Source organism: Cervus elaphus, chromosome 26, assembly GCF_910594005.1.
Source record: "Cervus elaphus chromosome 26, mCerEla1.1, whole genome shotgun sequence".
NCBI lineage: Eukaryota > Metazoa > Chordata > Mammalia > Artiodactyla > Cervidae > Cervus > Cervus elaphus.
In genome coordinates, this window is record NC_057840.1 from 34788562 (window position 1) to 34811049 (window position 22488).

The 22488-nt window shown below is 42.3% G+C and overlaps 1 protein-coding gene across 5 annotated transcripts in view; it reads left to right on the forward strand.

Annotated features, from left to right (window-relative positions):
• The window catches only part of MTHFD1L (methylenetetrahydrofolate dehydrogenase (NADP+ dependent) 1 like), a 174077-nt gene that overhangs the window by 106975 nt on the left and 44614 nt on the right, over nt 1–22488 (forward strand). For all 5 annotated transcript variants that reach the window (XM_043888033.1, XM_043888036.1, XM_043888034.1 and 2 more), the window contains 2 exons: nt 14016–14123; nt 16261–16413. In XM_043888033.1, coding sequence (XP_043743968.1) covers nt 14016–14123; nt 16261–16413 — 261 coding nt within the window. The remainder of the gene's footprint in view (nt 1–14015; nt 14124–16260; nt 16414–22488) is intronic.

Genomic DNA, 22488 nt, shown 5'->3' on the forward strand with positions numbered 1-22488 from the left:
GTCTGTTTCTGTTAAAGTCCCTTTGCATCGTGGTTTTCTTGAGCTATTAAATATGTCTAATATATATTTTTTCTAATTTTTGCATTGTGGTAGAACACATATAACATTAAACTGACCATCTTTTCCATTTTTAGGTGAATAGTTCACTAGTGTTAAGTAGCCTCACATTGTTGTACAACCACCATCTCTCTCCATAGGTCTTTTCGTCTTGCAAAACTCTGTACCCCTCAAACACTATAACATTTCGTTTTTCCTTCTCCTTTATTCCTGGCTGTCCCATGCCAGTGAAGCCATAGAATATGTCCCTTTTTTGACTGGCTTATTCACTGTCTCAGTCCTTTCAGGCTGCTATGAGGAATATCATAGTATTGGGTGGATGCGTAAACAGCAGAGATTTATCACTGATACTTTTGGAAGCTGGGATGTCTGAGATCAAGGCATAAGCAGATTGGATGTCTGGCGAGGGCCTTCTTGTTGTTTCTTAGATGGCAGTCTCCTCACTGTATCGTCATGTGGTGAAAGTGGGGAGGGATCTTGCTAGGTTGTCTTTTATAAGAGCACTAATCCCATGCATGAGGGGTGCACCCACATGACCTAATCACTCCAGGGCCTAACCTTCTAGTTCAGTTCAGTCACTCAGTCGTGTCCGACTCTTTGCAACCCCGTGAATCACAGCACTCCAGGCCTCCCTGTCCATCACCAACTCCCAGAGTTTACTCAAACTCATGTCCATCGAGTCGGTGATGCCATCCAGCCATCTCATCCTCTGTCATCCCCTTCTCCTCCTGCCCCCAACCCCTCCCAGCATCACGGTCTTTTCCAATGAGTCAGCTCTTCACATGAGGTGGCCAAAGTATTGGAGTTTCAGCTTCAGCATCAGTCCTTCCAATGAACACCCAGGACTGATCTCCTTTAGGATGGACTGGTTGGATCTCCTTGCAGTCCAAGGGACTCTCAAAAGTCTTCTCCAACACCACAGTTCAAAAGCATCAATTTTTTGGCACTCAGCTTTCTTCACAGTCCAACTCTCACATCTGTACATGACCACTGGAAAAACCATAGCCTTGACCAGACGGACCTTTGTTGGCAAAGTAATGTCTCTGTTTTTTAATATGCTCTCTAGGTTGGTCATAACTTTCCTTCCAAGGAGTAAGCATCTTAATTTCATGGCTGCAATCACCATCTGCAGTGAGTTTGGAGCCCAAAAATAATAAAAGTCTGACACTGTTTCCACTGTCTCCCCATCTATTTCCCATGAAGTGATGGGACCAGATGCCATGATCTTAGTTTTCTGAATGTTGAGCTTTAAGCCAACTTTTTCACTCTCCTCTTTCACTTTCATCAAGAGGCTTTTTAGTTCCTCTTCAGTTTCTGCCATAAGGGTGGTATCATCTGCATAACCTTCTAGTAACATCAGCGTAATCACTCCCAAAGGCTTTACATCCTAATATACCATCCCACTGAAAATTAGGCTTCAACATACCAGTTTTGGGGGGACAGAAACATTCAGTCTATAGCCCTTACTTAGCATAATGTCCTCAAGGTTTATCCATGTTATTGCGTATGTCAGAACTTCCTTCCTTAAGGCTGAACAACAGTCCGTTGTGTGTTTATGCCCTTGTGTCTGTCAGTGGCCAGTTGGGTTTCTTCCCCCTCTTGGCTGTTATAAATAATGCTGCTTGCTGCTATGAACATGCATGTAAAACTGTGCTTCCAGTTCTTTAGGGTATATATGCTGAAGAGGAGTTGCTGGATTGCCTAGTATATTTTTAAACACAGCTGCGTAATGAGCATTCAGTCAGCATATCTGAACTTCCCAGGATCTCAGTCTTCTCCATTCATCTTTGTTCCTACCCAAACATCTCCATTCTAAATCTGCTGGCTCCAGCTCTGGCTGTTGGATTTGTCCTCTTAGGTAGCCCTTGATTGCTGGAGTTCTCAGCCTTAACTGGTGGCTTCTGCCATCCCTGCATTCCTTATTCTGTTGGTCTTGAGTCTAGAGTTACATCATCAAAAACGTGATGATAGCTCAACGGCTGGGGAGGGCTTGTCGTGTGCCAGGCATATGGGCCTTTGTGCTTGTTAACTTCTTTAGTCCTTACTTCCCTGCTTTCCCCTCATTTTACATATAAGGAAACAAACAATTGTCAGGAAACAGACCATCACCCAACTCTGATCAAGAACCATACTGAGTGGCAATGGCAGATTTTAATGATTTCACACTCACAAACAGTGGCTCTTTCAGGGAAACCATCCAAGGTGAAAAGAAGGTCAGTAAACAGAAGCAGTATTTTGTGAGTTACGCTATCTTCGACATGCACTAACCCTAAGATCAACCCTTTTCCTTCCCACCAATATTAAAAATTTTTGTTCTAAATTCCCATTCCTTGTGAAGATGATGCTGTTAAAATGTCTGCTCTTCTGTGAAAAGCGGATTGATTTTATAACAATGTTGCCTCAATATTTGGTAGGATTCTTGCCTCCTTTGCACACATGCTCTATAACACAAAAATTAGATTTGAGCTGCATAATTGCTTCTTATGCAGTTCAGCCTTTTATCGCTTCATGACAGATTATGAAAGGAGACTCTCTCCCTAATAGCTCTGTCCCTCATGCTGACAAGTCCATTTTAGATCATAGAAGACCATTTACAATCTTGTAACAGTGTAGAAATCTGAGGTCACCAATGCAGGTAGTAACAGAATTTAAGCTCCCCCCACCCACCTTCCACCAGATTTCTTGCATAGTCAGTGTTAGTGAACCTTTATGGACTAAGTAATGCTTTTCTAAGTTTTATTTAAGTAATAGTTTTTTTGAAACCCTTTTAATTCCTTTCATTTTATTTTTTCCCCATGACTAACCCTTTGATGCTTGATAGCTCCATAGGGAGGTATGAGACTGCCCTACAGGAAAAAAAGAAGTGATTAAAATACTTTTGGATGAAACAGCCTAATAAAAGAAACACCCTGCTGCCTTTGCTTCTTTGTACAAACGGGGTTTCTGTGTATCACCCCAGACTGTATTCCACCCAGAATGTATTGGGTGCAGGATTGATGGCATCTTATTTCCTGCTCCAGCCCCACCCCCATCTTATGTTACGGAAGAAAGACAGCTGAGCTGATTGAATCAGAAATAGTGTAGGAGCACAGGGCATGATTGCTTCCGTGTGGGAAGTAGAAATCATCTCAAAACCCCAAATGGAAAGAGGAACAGCTCGAAAGAAAAAGAAACACCTGGCCCCAGAGACACCGTGAAGCCGGACGACTCCCAGAGTCTGTGGCTTTCTGATGACGTATCCTTTAGTTAAAGCGAAAATCAAGCTGCTCTTCGGACCCAGGAGTCTGTGCCAACCTGTCGAAAATTGAGGGATGCAACCACTGTTCTTTACAGAGCAATTCTGCATGTCTTTCACCGGAGTAGCTTCTAATTCAAGAGCAGGCAACTGTTGTTCACGTTACAGAGGAAGCTGTTGATTAATTCAAAATTATAATTTTTTAAAATATAGACTAAGGGGCAGTGGCCTAATTGCTCAAAGGAAGTTTATCATGCATGAATAAATATATTTAATATACTGCCTCATTTTCTTTCACCCCTTAAGGATGATCACAGTATCCTGTCATTTTAAGAAGCTATTAGAAGTCCCCACCAAAACCCATCTTCTCTCAGACTTTTTCTTTTCTATTATTGCTTTTGACAGTCTATCTTTACAGTTTACAGAATAATGTCTCTATATCTGTAAGCATCCAGGAAAATGCTATAGCAGAAAAAGGAATCTGTATTTAACACTTTATAAGCTAACAAATTTCTCTGCCATGCTTTATTTCAAGTATATCTAATCCATTTCTGTGGGATGTGTGAGCTCAACTCTGCTTTTTAAATGGGTAAACGAGATCTTGGAGAAGGTGAGGGACTTGCCCCATGATGAAATGGACACTTGATGAAAGACGTAACATCATAGTTTAAAGGGGTAAGACTTTGAGTACATGAGAACTGAGTTTAAATCTTGGCAGTGCCTTACCGTGGAGGTAAACGTGGGCAGTTCTTCAAGTCTCAGCTTCCTTATCTATAAAATAGTGTCTGATATTGACATCAACTTCACCCTGTTGCTGTGAGGACCAAATGAAATGTCCCAGAGTGAAATGCTGGGGCATGGGAGGCTGGGGATCTAAGTTAGCTCTTCCTTCTGTCCGCTTCACTTCAGAGGGGCTTTCCTGAATTGACTTTCAGGAATTGTCCTGTAACTCAGGTAACTTTGTCAGACTCCAGGGTTGGTGTCCTTTCCAAGTAGTTTAAACCCAGCAGTTAGAAGCTCCCAGGGCACCAGGAAAAAAGACATCCCCTAATTAAAGCCAGACATTTAGCCATCTTTTTCCATTAGAATTGGGAGCTGTTAGTGATTTAATAAAATCTCAGTTGCTTTTGCAAAGGATACATGGCACCAAAAGTCTGTCTGAATATTGTTTGTTACATCAGGAGTGCGGGTTGAAAACTCTCCACATCCCTTCGCATCCTTCCTCTAACTTCACAAACACCATGAGGTGCAGCCTTGACACCAAGAGAGATGGTGTTTGTTTTTGTTTAAAGGTCTTTCCTGTTCCTTGTGTGAAGCCAGGCTCTTGATCACAGCGGGGCTGGAATCAGGGGAGATCCAAATGGACCAGGAAAACTGTCTAGGACCATGCCAGCACCAAGGATTTCTGCCCTGTTGCACTTGCACTGCCTGTGTGTTTATGAGTGTCTTCTCCCCTGCTGGCATACGTTTGGGGGATATAGGAATTGGTTGGTTATTGAGGAATTCTGTATTTTCTATTTCTTAAGGATTCAGATCAGTTTGGGGGTAGGTTTTTGATAGATATCCTTTTAGTTGGACACTGGGCATTTGCAGCCAGAACCTCAAATTTTGTTAAGGAAATGAATAAAAATACATGTGTATAAGTACTTGTATATATGTGTATAGAATATATGTGTGTATGGTAGTGGTGGTTTTTTTAAATATGGTAACAAAAAAATATTCCTAATGTGAAATTCCCTGTTTTTATCATTTTTAAATGTACCGTTCTATTTAGAATATATAAAAATGTATATGTTCATACTACATATAGAGTTTTAATTCATAGAATTTTAAAATTTGGAATGATTGTTATGTACATCCCTCTGTGCCTTTTGTGTTTCACAGTAATTGCTCAACAACAGTTTTGAGGAGAAGGGATGACCGTTCTTTTCATGCCCTTGTTTGTCCCTCTTCTGTCATCTCCTTGTCAAGGCCTTGGCCTCCCTTGGCCCTCTCCACCCTGTCCTCAGACCTGCCCTTGGTCTGCCTCTTTCCACCAGAGCTTTTTTCAGCTCTCTCCTTTATAGCCCTTATGTGCAACTGAATATCAGGCAGATTTTATAGGAAGCTGCCCTCAGATTTCCAGTGACTGGAGAACCTCGTTCAGAGTCCAGTCTCCCCCTGCGCTCTCTTGCTCTCCTTTCTTATTTATGGGGAAGCTCTGGTTCTCCAGCCTGCACTGCCTCTAGCCCCTCCCTCATCAGCTTCATCTCCCCTTACCTCTTCTTCATGATTCAGCTCCAAGTTCCCACACCGCCTCCATACCACACCGTTTTGCAAACACACCTCAGATCTCTATCAAAGCTAGATTCTTCTCCAGCACTGGCGTCTAGGTTCCCTGTCCAGTCTCCTTTGGTCTCACTCACCTCCTTGGCCTACCGGCTGCCACACCTGTCTTTCTTTGGCACATCTCTTCAGATCTGAATCTGTTGTTAGATACAGGCCAACTTTCTCAAGGCGTCTTACTCCGGGCTTTGTGATTCTGGCAGACATCGCCCAGCTTAATCCCCTAGAGGCTAGAAATAGCATCTGATGAGAGTGGTCTATACCCGTTTCACTTGTGCATGTCACAGAGATTCCTATAATTTCATCTAAGTGCTTTCTTGTAACTTGTAAAAATGGAGTGTCACTGTGGTGGAAGCTTCTAGAATTGCATTATATCATCCAAAATTATGGGCCAAGCAAGGAAGACAGGGATGTAAAATGAATCATCATTGTCCCACCTCCAGTTAGCCAGTCACTTTCTGCCTCACTCTATCCATCCTCTGAATTTTCTGACTTAAATTCAGATGACCTGAGACCACTCAATAAGGGTGCGTGATTGATCAGTCACTCAGTTGTGTCCAACTCTGCGGCCCCATGGGCTATAGCCCGCCAGGCTCCTCTCTCTATGGGATTTCCCAGGCAAGAATACTGAAGTGGGTTGCCATTTCTTACTCCAAGGGATCTTCCCGACCCAGGTATCAAACCCACATCTCTTGTGTCTCCTACATTGGCAAGCGAGTTCTTTACTACTATGCCACCTGGGAGGCCCAGTAGGAAAAGAATCCATTTTCTCGGCCTGAAAATCTAGCAACATTATTTAAATGTTATGACAAGTATATTAAAGACTACTTTAGGATTTGGGGAGGAAATCACTCAAAACAGCACAGGCTTCCAATCACCTAGAATCTGAGAGGTTAGGGATTTGTTTTAGCCATCATTTTATTTCAGAAAATGATTTCTTTTTCTTTTCATGAAAGTAGTTTACTCCCCGCTTGAGTGAAACTTTTTAATCTTAGACTAGAAGATTTTTCTTTGGCATCACAGCTCCAGTAGATGAACTAGGGAAATATGACTCCTTCCTATGAAAATGGAGCCTAAGCTTCACCTCATGTCCGTTCCTATGAGTCTCTCAACATGCTGAGGTTTGTGAGTAACTTTGTGCAAGGAGGAACATCAAATGTGTCGTAAAAATACACGAACATCATTAGGCCAAGCAAGTGCTCAGGCCACTACCAGCCCTTCCCCCTCCTGTGGGTGAGATCATTAAATCGCATGTTCCTCTATTTTCCTTTGGTGTTACTGTTACGTTCTACTTAAGTCTATACAAGCCCAGGAGACTACTCAATAACCTAAAAGAATTTGAGAAAGAATGCATATATGTATATGTATAACTGAATCTACCTAGTGGTTCTTTGCCAAGCAGGAGACGTAAGAGATGTGGGTTCCATCCCTGAATTGGTAAGATCCCCTGGAGAAGGGAATGGCAACCCACTCAAGTATTCTTGCCAGGAGAATCCCATGGATGAGGGAGCTTGGTGGGCTATGGTCCATGGAGTCACAAAGAGTTGAACATTTAAAATTAAAAAGCAAAACAAAGCCAAAATAATGAAATAAGCACTTTTAAATTTTTTAATTTTTAAATAAAAGTAAATTAAGGATTAATAAAAAGAGAACCATAGTGAGGAAAAATCCTCAACTAGTAATAAAAATATAAAATTTTCCACTAGATGAAACAAAATTCAAATCAGTATTCAGTTAGCATATTTTAAAACAAGGCACTATATTAATATCACTTGAGGTTGCACTGTTAGACACTATGCTGACTCATATTTGGCTTTATGAAATATAGTCCTCAAGATGTCCATCTACAGTAAATTGGACAGTCAGAATTCCTGTGACCCGAAATAAATCAAACTGAAGTCAAAACAGATAAACAAGAACGAGTATACAAAGTCACTCTTGTGATGTGAATGTGAATTCGTTATCATCATCATTTCACATGGGCAAATGTGGGCTTTCTGGCGATGAGCCTCTCTTCATTTCTCAGACCCCAGCTATGTCTACCTTGCATTCTGGTTTTCTTAGGAGAGTGAGTTTCCTCTGGGATTCTTCTGGACTGACTTGTTGCTCAGGACCGATGGGCCGGCAGAGCTAGCCACTTGGGGAGCTGACTCATGGCCGTCGGCACGTACACCTTGGGTAGCTCAGATATGCTGGTTTCCAGCCAAGGACATGCTTTGTGTTAAAGATCAAAAGGCTCTGTAGTTCTCCGACACAACGCAGAGCTGCTCCCGTGACACTAGGGGGAGTGTTGTAAGGAAGCTCCTGGTGTAAGGTGGGTTCGTCTTGTTTACCTTTATTGAAAAACAGGAAAGGCCACGCACCAAATTACACTTTATTTTCCCCAAGTCTAGCAGATTCATGTTTTTTTTTAATTGAGGTATAGTTGATTTACAATGTTAGGTTAGTTTCTGGTATACAGTGGAGTGATTCAAGTATACATATATGTTCTTTTCAGAATCTTTCCTACTATTGGTTATTATACAATGCTGAGGGTTTTCCAGGTGGTACAATGGTAAAGAATCCTCCTGCCAATGCAGAAGATGCAGGTTCGATTGCTGGGTTGGGAAGATCCCCTGGAGAAGGGAATGGCAACCCAGTCCAGTATTCTTTCCTGGGAAATCCCATGGACAGAGGAGCCTGGCAGGTTACAGTCCATGGGGTCGTAAAGAGTCGACACGACTGAGCGACTTAGCATGATTATGTACATGCATGTGAAGGAACTGTCTGAAACCAGAGGAAGAATTACCTGAGAGGATTAGAGAAAACAATAATTAGGATTGAGAATCATTTCTATGGGGTCACAAAGAGTCAGGTACGACTGAGCATCTGAATACACACACACTTAACGATGTTGAATATAGTTCCTTTTACTATATAGTGGAACCTTGTTATTTATCCATTTTATAAATAGCAGTGTGTGTGTGTTTATCCCAAACTCCTAATTTATTCCCTCCATCCTTCCCTTCTCCTGACTGTAAATTTGTCTTCTTTGTCTATGCCTCTTTCTGTTTTGTAAATGAGTTCATTTGCATGTTTTTTAGATTCCACATCTGTGATATATGGTTTTTGTCTTTTTCTGTCTGATTTACTGCACTTAGTACAATAGTCTCTAGGTCCATCCATATTGCTGCAAATGGCATTATTTCAGTCATTCTATGGCTGGGTAATATTCCATTGTATGTGTGTATATGACATCTTTATCCATTCGTCTTTTGATGGACCTGTAGGAGGTTTCCATGTCCTGGCTGTTGTGAGTAGTGCGACAGTGATCACTGGGGTGCACTTATCTTTTCAAATGAACATTTTCTCAGGATATACAACCAGGAGTGGGTTTCCTGGCTCATCTGGTAGTTCTGTTGTTCGTTGGTTTTTGTTTTTTTTTCTGTTGTTAGTTTTTTAAGGAAACTCCATTCTGTTCTCCACAGTGGCCAGCAGCTTCATTTTTAACTTTTGTTCCATTTCACTTTCTTTTTGTCCATTTTCTTCTCACCAAAAAAAAAAAAATTAAAATTTAAGTCACTGCTTTTCTGGAGTTCATTCCACTAAAAAGCAGGTCTTAAACAAGGTAATGATCCCAGAGGTCTTTTCAAGAAAGATAATGTCATCTATCTTTGAGTAGCTCAGCTTCTATGAGCCTGGATCACCCCATCAACACTATGAATGTGGTGAAGGGTGAAGCCTCCAGCCTTCCTTCCTGGGGTCACTCAGCCAGGGTTCCAGGTGGGCAGACTCTAAACGAGAAACTGTAGATAATATGACCCCCAGGTAGGGTTTCTTTCTAGAGCTGTGCTGCCCACGCCATAGCCACTGGTCACAGGAAGCTATTGAAATTTGAATTAACTGAAATTAAGAAGTCATTTCCTCATTTCGGCTACTTAATAGTTACATGAGGCAGGTGGCTTCCGGCCTGGAAAGCGTGGTTGTAGACCATTGCCATCCTTATAGAAATTTCCATCAGAATACTCTGTTCCAGAGTATTTTGGCTGTTTTTATATATTTTAGAGGTTTGGGAGGAAATTAATGTACAGTTATATTCTTGGTGAAGATGGAGATTTAACATAGTCTTAATTCAAAATGATCCAAGATCGTGGTATAGACACCAGATTTTGTGAAGTAGCTTATGAGTATATTGAGAAATTGTGCATAATAGAATAGTCACTCTTTCCAGAAGAGGCCTTATGTTTGCCACCATTCCCACCTTGAGGCGTGCCTTTCATCTTGTGTGAAATAATCTTTCCATTTATTGCTTATTAAAATCTTTCACATCCTTTAAGCACCACTCAAGTTCCTGCCAGCCTTATGCTGATCTCCATGCCTTCCCGTGCAGTCAGTGACCTTCTGACTTTCCTAGTAACGTATATGCAGAGCCTTTATCACTCGCTCCAATCCGTCATATTTTACTGTGTCATCGTCCCCACCCCAACAGGCATTCTTTGTACACCAAACCCCTGAAGTTCTTTGTACACCATGATATCTTGAAAGTACTTGGCGTAGCTGGCTGTTCATTTGGCAGATGTTTTTGGAGTGGCTGCTGGTTGAAGGCCACTATCCTAGACATCAGGGATATGAAAAGGGAAGAGGTGATAAACAGATAAATTTGTGGTATTTAGGGAGTTGGAGGAAAGCCAGGGATGATGAATACATATCCATGTATTATTTAATTTTACCGTTTTATTTATTTTATAAAAACTATCACTGAAAACAGAGCAGTACAAGGGAATATCAAGTTCAGATCAAGATCACTGGACTGAACTTGACTTTCTTTTATCTTTAAAGATAACACTTCTCCCCCAAATCAAGCAGAGAAACAGCAGGGAGTTCCTTGCCTGCTGAAACAACATAAAGAGATTATATGCAATGGAGCTACCTTATTGGTGCAGTTTTTAGTTTGTTAAACGCAAAAGTTGTGTTAGCAGAGACACGGGTTTCATCTCTGGGTCGGGAAGATCCCCTGGAGGAGGAAATGGCAACCCACTCCAGTATTCTTGCCTGGAGAATTGCATGGACAGAAGAAGGAGCCTGGCAGGCTATAGTCCATAGGGTCACAAAGAGTAAGACATGACTGAGCTGCTAAACACACATACATAATCTTTTATCACTGTTGCACCACCTGGAATCCTTGCTTCATCAACAGGAAGTTCAGAAAATATTTATTCATTTATTCAACTGTGTATTGAGACCCTACCCCAGGGGCTCAATCCCACCTCTAGGTGAACAGGAGGTGGTCCTGGACCTCAAAGAGTTTATAGGCTATTCTCAATTCTTCAGCGAATAAATGTGAAATCTTTTAAAAATGACCCTCAAGTTTTCTCTAACCCAGTCTCAACTTGACACTCTTGTGGTCATTCGTTTGCAACAAGCCTGGAGCCATCCCAGGCTTACCCTGAACTCAGACTGAGTAAGGCAGCTCTGGTTATTATAGCTTTTCCTTAACCATTTCTGTCCTTTCCTTATCTCTGCTGTCCTGGAAAATAATTATCATTTCTTTCTAGGTTTGTCCCATCTAGAGGTAAATATTTCTTTTCTGATTTTTCTTATGACATGGTTTACAAAAGGTGCTTTGCCATCCAGTAGATTGAGTAAGCTGGATCCTGGCACTGTTACCATTTAATGTTCATCATTGTGCCCCAAGAGAGTGTGGACGTTGCTAGTGGCTATTTGCTGCCAGACCCTGCTGAATCTCTGGTCCTGTATGACACCCAGGTCAGAGTGTTACACGGCCATCAGAGAGCAGAGAAGAGAGCACGCACGTGTGCTTGAGGAAGGTCAGTGTAGATTTCTTGGAGATGTTGGTCTTTGAGATAGATCTTAGAGTGAGCCCTCAGGGAATTTTAGCAGAGGTTGATCTTGAGTTTATCTTACTTGGGTGCCTTTTAGGAAAGTTAGACTTACTGTAGAGGGTATATTAAGAGTGAAGAGGCCAGTAATGAAGCTTTCGTGGTAGGCGAGACCATTAACATCCCAAGCAGGAGCTCTGGAAGGATCATCTTACCCACAGCCTCCCCTACACTTGATAGTCACAGACTTTCAGTTTCATTCATCTCATGGGTGTGAGTTGGTTTTTCATCATTTTAATTTGCTTTTCCTTGAATACTAATGAGATTGGGGATTTTTCATATTGTTACTGGTTACTCTCTCAACCAATATTATATATGTCTGTCTTTTCTTGAATTTGTGGAAGTTTTATGCATTCTAGTAACCAGTCTTTTAAGTATTTGCATGTATCTTCTTCTACACTGTTCTTTATGCTCTGTTCTTATTCCTGATGTCTTTTTTAATACAAGAAATTTAGAATTTTGATGCCAAATCCATAAGCCATTTACTTTAAGGTATAGTCTGTCATTGAAGAGATCCTTCCCTCCTTTAGGGTCATACAGTTCCCCAGTTTTTTCCCTTAGTATGTAAAGTTTTAATTTAGAAGGCTTTGCCTGTGTCCCATATTGGACTTACCTGGGGGCCTGGTGTGAGGTAGGAATTTCATTTTGTTTCTCTCCAGCCAGATGTCAGTCGGAGGGTCAGCCCTGGCCCTGTTCCGTGACATGTCTACCGTATGCTGTCCCACACCTGCTGAGGTGTCCTCATGTGTTCTTTCTTATCTCAGCGTGACTAGCCATCTTGTCCTGCACTGATACCACATGGAATTCATTAGCGTAGTTTTATAGTGTGATTGATACCCATATGGTAGGCCTCGTACCTTTGTTCTTTTGGTTTTATTTATTTATGAAGTTATCTTACCTATTTATGCCATTAATCTTCATTAGGAATTTTAAAATTGGTTGCCCAAGTAACACAAGTGCTTTTAGGATTTTTATTGGAATTGGATTGAACTAATAGATTGTTTGAGAGACCCGACCTCTATTCAGTATTGCATCTCCTCATCCATGAAGGAAAGTTTCTCTCCTCTTCTATGTCCTTCAGTGAAAGATCATAATGACCTGCACCTTAATTTCTTTATTCATTGAAACATTCAATATTTTAGCTGCAGACCACAGAGCACCTCTACAGTAATAAAAACTGTGGTAATGAAAAGCACATTTTAAAGCAGTTTGGGATTCTGTCCTATTGAGAAAGTAGAACAAACTTTTATTTTCTCTGGTTAGGTAACTCTCCCTCCTGTGTATATCAACAGTGATTCATGCAAATGTCCCATTTGCCACTGTCCAGCCAAGTCCTGGAGGTGGCCCACACGAGGCTTCTGCCCCTTGGCTGGTGTCAACTCAGTGAGCACTCGGTCCAGGAGCGTTTTACCAAATGGTAATCCACCAACTCCATTCATTACACCTATGTATTTCCTACCCACAGTAAAATTAGGAACAATTTTTTCAGATGCTTTGCTTGAATTAAGAATCACTTCATCTATGGAACATTCCTTTCCTAGTGAATCATCCTTGTTTCTTTTTTTAAAAAACTTTTTACAATTTATTTTTGGCCGTTCTGGGTCTTCATCGCTGCACAGACTTTTCTCTAGTTGCAGTGCATGGGCTTCTCATTGCCGTGTCTTCTCTTATGTAGCATGGGCTCTCGGATGCACGGGCTCAGTAGTTGCAGCTTGCGGGCTCTAGAGCAAAGGCTCAATAGTTATGGTGCCCAGGCTTGGTTGCTCCGAGGCATCTGGAATCTTCTCGAACAGGAATTGAACCTGTGTCTCCTGCATTGGTGGGCAGATTCTTTACCACTGAGCCACCAGGGAAGCCCTCTTGTTTCTTAAGAACAGTTTTAGTATTTTACCAGCAACCTATATCCAACATTATGGAAAATCTTTCCATTTCCTCCGCACACACTTTTTTGCCCATACCTAGCCTTCTCGGATTTCCCCCATTCTCCTGATGTCTCATCATTTGCTAAAGTGACACTGGGTTCAACCTCTAGTTTTCCAATAAAATGTTTAATCAGTCCAGCATTTATATTAAAATCTCAACCCATTCTTACTCATATAAAAAACCTATTTATTCCTTAGTATTATTACATTTAACTACCATATAACCCAAGTTGAGACCTACTTAAATATCAGCACTGTTTATTCAGGAGACTTTCATTCTAACATAAAAACCCTCAAAAAACACAGTAAAGGTACATTTTTTATAGAGATGTAATGAATAAAAGTGATTTAACTAGGTAAGTAGATAAGTAGCCTCTGGACTGGCTAAACACCTGAGGCTTGTTATTTGTGAGTTCATCTCTGATTTCAGTACATTAAGGATAAAAGAAGAAAAAGAGTTGCTTCAAATACTACAGTTGATGAGAAGGGAATCTGGTAGTCAATTTTAAGCAATTACAGAAAATCTCACTAGGCTTTCCATTAATTTTTTTAACCAGATGAAACTTAACATTTTTATTGTCGTTTGTGTTTCTCCAGCTTCCAATTGTGGAAAAGATAAGAACCATTGCCCAGTGTGTCTATGGAGCCAAAGACATTGAACTCTCTCCTGAAGCACAATCCAAAATAGATCGTTACACGGAGCAGGTAAAAGTTGTACTCTTAGGGAAAAAAATCCAGCTTAAGCTTTTGAAATTATTCACCCTGTCCTGAGAGCTGACATGTGTTCCACCAGTTGAATTTGGCTTAATCTACTGTGTGGTCTACAAAAATTAAGTTAATATCCTTGGATAGGATATTGACTGTAATTATGTTGAGAGGATATACCCTCTGACATACACATCATTGACTTTTGTGGTTATAAATGTATCTAATACAGGTTGTATCCATGTTTATCTGTGGTGTGTGATCTTTAGCCCCTACTTGTCGGCTAGGAACACTAAAACTGTTCTTGGGTGTGCAGCTGTGGAGTCAGACTTAAATGATCTGTAGTGCTTCCTCTTACTGTCTTAAAAGTTTTGGTGTGTTGCCAGGTTAGTCAAATAAGACTGCCATGCATAAAGATGGGGGCGTTTGGTGTCCTTTTTTATACAAGTGCTTCCTTGGCTTGGTGCTGAGACTGTCCACCGTGGGTGAAGGCTCCCTTCCCTTCTGCTATGCAGGTGACCAAGGTGCAGTAGCCTGAGTCTAGTCCTGTAATGGTTGTGTCCGATAGGCTCCGCTGAGTGTGTTCAGCCACCCTGACCAAAGGGGCCTTATGCCTCAAACATCCCCTCCAGTTTACTATGATCAATAGAACTCAGGGCACTTCAAGAGTTTGCTGGCAAAAGAGCTTCATGAGGAGTATCATTGATCTATTTTTTTCATCCCCCCCCCCAGCTCCTAAACTCTATTTTTAATGCATATTTAATATTTTGTCCTACGCTACCAGCTCTCACCAGAGTATTCTCCCAGATTTGGTAAGATAGTCAGCAATTCATTTCTTCTCAAAATTTTCCAAGAGCTTAGAGTGCTCTTGACTTGTATTTTTAAAAAAAATAAATGATTCCTAAATAGCACTGTACACACTGGCATTGTTCTGCAGTGAAATTTTCACTCATGTGCAATGAAATGAGTAAAATAAGGTCATTATCATGAGGGTTTTTTTTTCCTCCCATGAGTTTTTAATAATGCTATTTAAGGACTATTGTTAATTCTAATATTAGATCCTTCCTGACTTTTTTCTCAGGCTTAAAAACTTAGAAAGTAATAGGGTGATAGTACGTAGCATGCTGGGTTTTTTTAAAATATATTCTTAACTGGCAAACTTTTAAATTGGCAAGCCCTTATCAGTTCACAAAAATTGTTTCAATGTTTGATTGATCTCTGAAATCCCAAATTCTTGGCCCTGTTTCGGCAGAGCAATCTTGATTAAGCCCAGAAGAATTCTGATCAGTATCTAATAAGAGAATAGAGAGCAGCCCCACCCCACCCCTCAGTTGATAGTTCGATACAATTTTCCAAATAGTCCTAGGTTGAATCATAAGAAATTCTCTGTGGGTTACCTCTGGAGATTGCATTCCTTTTATCTCTGTCTGTCCACCCAGAGAATGTTCCTTAAAAGTTACGTGTCAAGTGTGTGGTTGCAATTAATCAGCCAAGTCTCTGAGGAGGCACTGTGTACCCTTAATCCGGACCAGGCTGCAAGGACACAGTCCTTTTTGTGAGACCCCACATGTGACTTCCTGCCCTTTCACCTTTGAAAACTCTGGGTCAGGCATCGCCTTTGGTCCTTAAAAATAAGAGGCTTAAATAGTGACCTCATCTCAGTTCCTATAATGTAATCGCAGATCAAATAGCCGTGATTCATAAAGCAACACAAAGCGGCCCTTTGCTTGCTGACAGCCGCCAAGAATGAGTGAACAGTGGGACTAAAAGCCTCATTACGGAGCCTTTCTCCAGATTACCTTTCTGAGTCCCGGATATTAATATCCTTGGAAAGTGGTTTCTACAGCTGCTGCTGCTGCCTTGCCGGCAAGGAGCCACCCTCCCTTCGAACACACACATAATGGTGCCTTTCTGTAACAAGAATTACCCAAAATAAGTAATAGACACCCTCAACCTGCCAGGTGATGATCAGGTGTAGCTGAGTTTCGCTCCCATCTTCTTGCTCAGTGAACGAGCAATAACAAGCACTACTGTGTGTGTGGATCTGAGCCGTGAGGGTTCTGGGGCGGGGGTGCAGGTCAAGTAAGTATAAAGAACATTTTTGCTCAAGGAACACTTTTCCTTGCCTTTCTTACAGGGATTTGGAAATCTGCCCATCTGCATGGCAAAGACCCACCTCTCCCTGTCTCACCAACCTGACAAGAAAGGCGTACCCAAGGGTTTCATTCTACCCATTAGTGACGTCCGGGCCAGCATAGGCGCTGGATTCATTTACCCATTGGTTGGAACGGTGAGTGTGTAACATCCTCCCAGAACCTGCCTGAGTCTGTGTTGTTATAACTCCTCAAATCCTTATGCTATGCGAATGCCTTGCAGCTCAGGTATTGGAAAGTAATTAATAGTATTTGCTATTTTCCTAAGTACTCTCTTCCACAATGAAAGACACACCTGCCATTGTGGTTTGGATTTTTATTTTCTTTAGATCATGTGTTTAGGACTCCTTGAATTATAAAATTAATTCTCCCCTTATAGAACATAGAAGAGAATAACTTGGGAGAATCCAGTCTGCTGTTGAGATGGGGGCAGGGGGGTGGCTCAGGTTCTGCTGGTTCTCCACGTCATTGTGCTCAGAATAATAAGACTTCACTGCAGTGGGATGAATGGAGGCCACCACCAAGTCCAAGAGACAGGACCAGCCCCCTGCCCCAAGGCTGGCAAATCAGTCTCACCCTCCACCTCTTTGTCAGGGCTGCCTTAGAAAATGAGTGAATCACATGAGTTCTCGGTTTTGACCTTATTCTGAGGGGACATTGTTGCTATGGGATGGTTATTGTTATTTCAAAGCTTCTCTTGGACAAAAGGGAGATAGGGCAGAAGTGGAAGCTTATCAAAGTACTTAAAACCCACGATGACGGCCTTAATACATAAAATGCCTCATTACAGCTACTCAGTGATGTGGTGGCTTCCCTTGGTAACCGTCAGTGACTGAAGTTTGTTTTCTCATCATGGGATGCTCTTGGATTAGATTGAGCAGAAAAATTCTTAATTGTCTCTGTTGTCGTCATTGCTGTTGTTACAAGCTGATCCAAGTCCAAGCAGGAAACATAACAATTTTTTTGAAATAAGCCAGGTGGCTCTGTTGTTTAAGCAATGGGGGGGGGTAAAAAATTCGTAATGAGGACAGAGTTGCTTGCCTTCATATTTGCATGTTTCATCTGATATTGGGCAAAATGTTTTCAATAAGCATTTCTTGAATTCTTAATGCCTGTGAGGCACAGAGATACTACACAGAGTAAATGTGAGACGCATAGGATTGAACAGCACAGAGGTGGGTAGAAAGTGTGATGATGATGACGTTGTTCAGTCGTTGAGTCGTGTCTGACTCTTTGCGACCCCATGGACTGCAGCACACCAGGCTTCCCTGTCCTTCACTATCTCCCGGAGTTTGCTCAAACTCATGTCCATTTAGTCCGTGATACCATCCAACCATCTCATCCTCTGTTGCCCACTTTTCCTCCCGCCCTCAGTCTGTCCCAGCATCATGGTCTTTTCCAGTGAGTTGGCTCTTGACATGTGGTGGGTTAAGTATTGGAGCTTCAGATGTTAATGTTAGCGGTTTAATGCCCTCAGGGCATAGGAGAGGCAACAGCTGTTTCTTACTGGTTGCGGGAATCAACCTCCAACAACTGTGGAAACAGTGAATTTTGAGTCAAAAGCACAGAGATACACGGTAGCCTTCCTGGGTTAGTCCAGTGTGCCTAGAGTTGGACAGAGGTTGAGAGATTGAGAAATGGGATTAGAGCAGCAAGGTCGATTCAAACGGTTAAGGATCTGAACTGCCATCTGAAAGACCTTGGATTTTATCTCATGCACCCTGGAGAGCTGCAGTAAGGTGGGTTTTGCACCTGGCTTTTATTCTTTTTCTTTCTTTCTTTATTATATTTATGTATTTATTTATTTGGCTATGCTGCTTGGTTTTCAGGATCTTAGTTCCCCAACCAGGAATTGAACCCTGGGGCCCCAGCTGTGAACGCGCTAATGTCTCGCCCCTGGACTACCAGCGAATTCCCCTGGTTTTTGTTCTTATAAGAAGGCAAAGGGAAATGTCCAATTTATATTTTAGAAAAATAGCCCTGGTAGCAATGGGAGAGTGTTGAGAGGGAGGAGAACCAGACCGAGGGAGACATCGACCGAGTAAAGAGGTGATCAGGGTTAGCTCAGCAGCCACAGAAGAAGAGTAGCAGTGAATTCCAGACATATTGTGAAGGTAGCCGCCTGCACGTGGGCGTAGGGGTCAGGACACTTCCAGTCTGACCACAGATGGTGAGGCTGTCTGGTGTGGAAGAAACGGTCAAGAAGTCGGGTTGGCAGGGCCAGAAATGCATCTGGCCTGGAGATAGAGAGCTGGAAGGGCTGATAGGATCTGTATAACATGATCTGTGAATCCATTAGAAACACAGACACAACATCCAGTAGAAAGGAGCAGGTAGGAGGAAGGCCCTGAGAATCTTACGAATATACTTGAGGGTGGGTACTGGGGAGAAGCAGAGACCAGCATGAGAGAAATGAGAAGAGGGAGAGGATGGTACTCGAAAAACATCCACGTTCACAGAGCCGACGGGGTAACAGGAGCCGCTGGGAGTCTGGAAAGACCCCTGGTAGGCGGCACAGGGTGACCACGGGGTCCACAGGAGCTGGTGATGGAGCCTCTCATTGAAGGTGGGGTAGCACCAGTGCTGGAAGAGGGAGAAGGGGTCAAGGAAAACAGGTTCCGAATGGTATCTTGGAAAGGGCTCGGCTGAAGGTAAAAAATAATCAGATCAGTGGTCCAGGGGAAGAGAGAGGAGGAGGGGACAGACTGCAGAAGGACACCAAGGACTTTTTAGCAGGTGATGGAAATATTCTGTATTTTAATTGTGGTTCCATGACACATATACATGTGTCAAAACTCATAGAGCGCCATGTTTTTTAAGGGTGAGTTTTATTGAGTGTAATTTAATCATACTTCACTTAACATAACCACCAGGAGAGCTTGCTTTGTATTCCTTAAAATGGCCTCAGTGATGGCAGCCACTTAGAGCCAGAGATCATCTGGGCTTCAGTCGTTGAAGGCCTTTGCTTAGGAGAAGAACACCCCTGGATGGTCCAGACTCAGACCAAGGAGCCGGGGCCACAAGGGTCCCAAAGAGCATGGAACAGTGGTCACCACAGAGGAGGGAATTAGCCAAGTTCATGACCTGTCCTGTCTTTTCCTGCACAGATCTGGGATCCCACAGTAGTTCTCCCAGCATTTCATTCATTCATTCAGGAAGCATGCACATGACTCTGTGGTCCCTGCTATGGGAAGCTCCAAAATAAAGCATCTTTCTCCACATCAGGCAGCTTACTGCTCCTGGTAGCTAGATGTGAAATTACCAAAGAAAATGGTTTGTTGTAAAAATTGTGAATCAGAAGATGACCCCTTCACGTGTCTCTGAGTATTTAATAGTCATTAAGTATTGATCATAATTTTAAATCTTTGAAGTCACTAAGCACATAGATGCTATGAATCTCCTCACACCTCAACTCATATCCCCACATCCACAGCCTTGTAAGGTCATTTCTGGAAAGTCAGGTTCTGTCAGCTTGCGTGGGTGGGTGACCACTAGTCCATCCCTCTGTTCCTCTGCTCCTGCTTGACGCCTGACCAGTTAGAAGATGAAGGTGTGACCAGTCCTTGAGAGTGACCTCAGGCTGGCTGGGTTCCCTGAGAAGGTCCCCCCGCCTCCACCCAGGGCAGAGCAGTGAGCACGGGCCCCTGGGGTAAAATCCTCCAAAACAATCATGAGGAGCGAGGAAGGAAGTGGTGCATGAGGAAAGAAGTTCCTGAAGGTCAGGAAGTATCACGTGGAGGCAATGGCCTGGGCTCTGCTTTCTATGACCAAGCCAGAAGCTGCTGTGTCTGGGTCAAACGCACCGCAGGAGGCCAGGATCGCCTAATAAGGGCTGGTATTTACTTTTACTTGACCCAGTCCTGGGCCCTGCCATAGTCTGCGAGAATGCTTCTAATAGTCATCATCCGTGTGGGAGACATAGTGTAGTAATTTCCTGCTGAGATGACTGGGGGGAAAGGGAGATGAGGACACTGCGGGGACTGGCACCTGCAGGTGGGAAAATTCTCGTGTAATTAATCACCCTGACCCATGATCACTCCACACGTGCTTATTTGAGTGCCTTCGAAACAGGCGTCCAACTCTCCTTTCCAGGAAAAACCCCAGTCGGAAAGATCCTCAGTTTTTCTGCATTGTGCGTTCATTCATTCATACTTGTAAGGTGCTAGGTGTTGTAAATCACATGGAGATGAACACGCTCCAGTCCTCTTCCATGCGTCCTTATGTTGGACACTAGTAAGTAAAATCACACAGGTGCAGAATGCTGTGGGCTTTATAACAAAGGAGAAATCCCTTTGGTGTGTCCTCGAGGAAGGCATGTCCCCCTGGCTACCTAGTAGGTCTAAAAGTGGAGAATCCCCACACAAGCACATCCCTCCTCAAACAATAAGTATCTCCAGTGTTGCTGACTCTGGGAGATTACAGGGTGAAGTGCTGTAGAGTTCAGTTCCCACCCCTCCCACCCCCGAGATTTAGTTTTCTCTAATATTTACTTTCACTCTTCACCCTTATTTATAAGCCAGAGTTTTCTGCCACTGAATGATTTCATCATATTTTATTTAGTTACTGCTTTAGTTGGAGTTGATCACCAATTGATGATCAACTAGTAGCCGCTTTACTAGTACATTTCACTTTATAGGAGCACCTAGTAGTACAAGAGTTCCTCAGCTAAGATCATCTAGGACTTTTTGCCCCATCCTTACATGCTCTGGCCAAGTTTTCCATCTCTCTGTAAATAATTTTTCCTCCCTAAAATATCTTCATTCCTACTAAGCTCCATGTGTATCCTTGCCTCTCTTTAATGACATTATCCTTATATATTCTTTCCATCATATTTAAAAAATAATTTTATTTATCTGGCTGTGCTGAGTCTTAGTCATGGCATGCAGGAGCTTCTCATTGTGATGTTCGGGCTCTCTAGTTGTGACTTAGTTGCCCCATGGCATGGAGAATCTTAGTTCTCCAACCAGGGATCAAACTCGCGTCCTCTGCATTCGAAGGCGGATTCTTAATCAGTGGACCACCAGAAAAGTTCCTCCATCGTATTATTGAAAGCTACAAAAGGGTATAAGATCCTAGACCAATACAATCACCAGTTAGTACATCTCCTTATAAGAAATAGTTTAGCAATACAGATCTTTGGTGTGGAGCAAGGAGAGCAGATTTTCCAACACTCTGTTGTACAGATTAGCTTGTTATGTTTCCAGAAATTCTTTCGAAGCTTATGGTTTATAGTGTTCAATAAACCTTGGTAGCTTATAAAGCTTCTCTGAAACAATCTCATGCACACCCTTCCCACCCCGCCCCCCCCCCAAAGTTTAGTAGGTGGTCTTTGTCTGGTGGTTTCATTGCTTTGATATGGTTTTTAAGTTTTTGTAATAATTTTCCAGGGTTGTTTAATCACTTGACATAAATATCATGGCATACAAAATTAATATGTAAGCAAAGTTTATGAAATTATATTATTGGGATGTAAATTACATTCCATATAGAAGAGACTAGAAAGACACCAAAATGTCAACATGGGGCTGACATTATGAGCAGTTGCTTTTCTTTACATTTCTGCTTATTTCAGATTACTGCATCAAGCATATGTCACTTTCATAACATGAAAATACAATAAAGGAGGTATGATAAACTGAAAGGATTTGGGAAAATGTTTTGTGAGGGCCAGTTAGTTGCACGGGAGTCAGAACACATGTATGGCAGGTGGACTTAGGTAGGTAGAGTCACCTTACCCTTCCTGGCTGCCTTGTAGTGTTTTAACACCTGGACTCTTTGGAGCACCAGAGAGAGGTCCTAAGAGCTGGAATGTTCCTATAAGAAATCCACTCCTGAGTGTCGCTTGTTGACTGATGTTTGCTGGCCCCAAGTTCTGCTAAGGGGACGCAAGATCGTTTTATCCATGTTAATGTGTTTCCTTGCTCCTGCCATGGGTTGGAGAGAGGCTGACCGCTTCCTTTCATCTTACGAGGCTTCCTCACACAAGGATGTGTTGTCAGAACAGTTGGCTTGGAGGGGTATCCAACCAAGTGTGAATTCCTAGCACATGCCCATTTGAAGTTAGTTTTTGGTGTATCGGCCTGTTTTCTTTTGATATCACATGAGGCGATGAGATTGGCTCCTGAAGAACTAGGAAATCTCCTTAAATATGAAGTCTTCTTTATTGACAAACTTAGGACATAAAATTAGGACATGTTGGCTATTGAGGACAA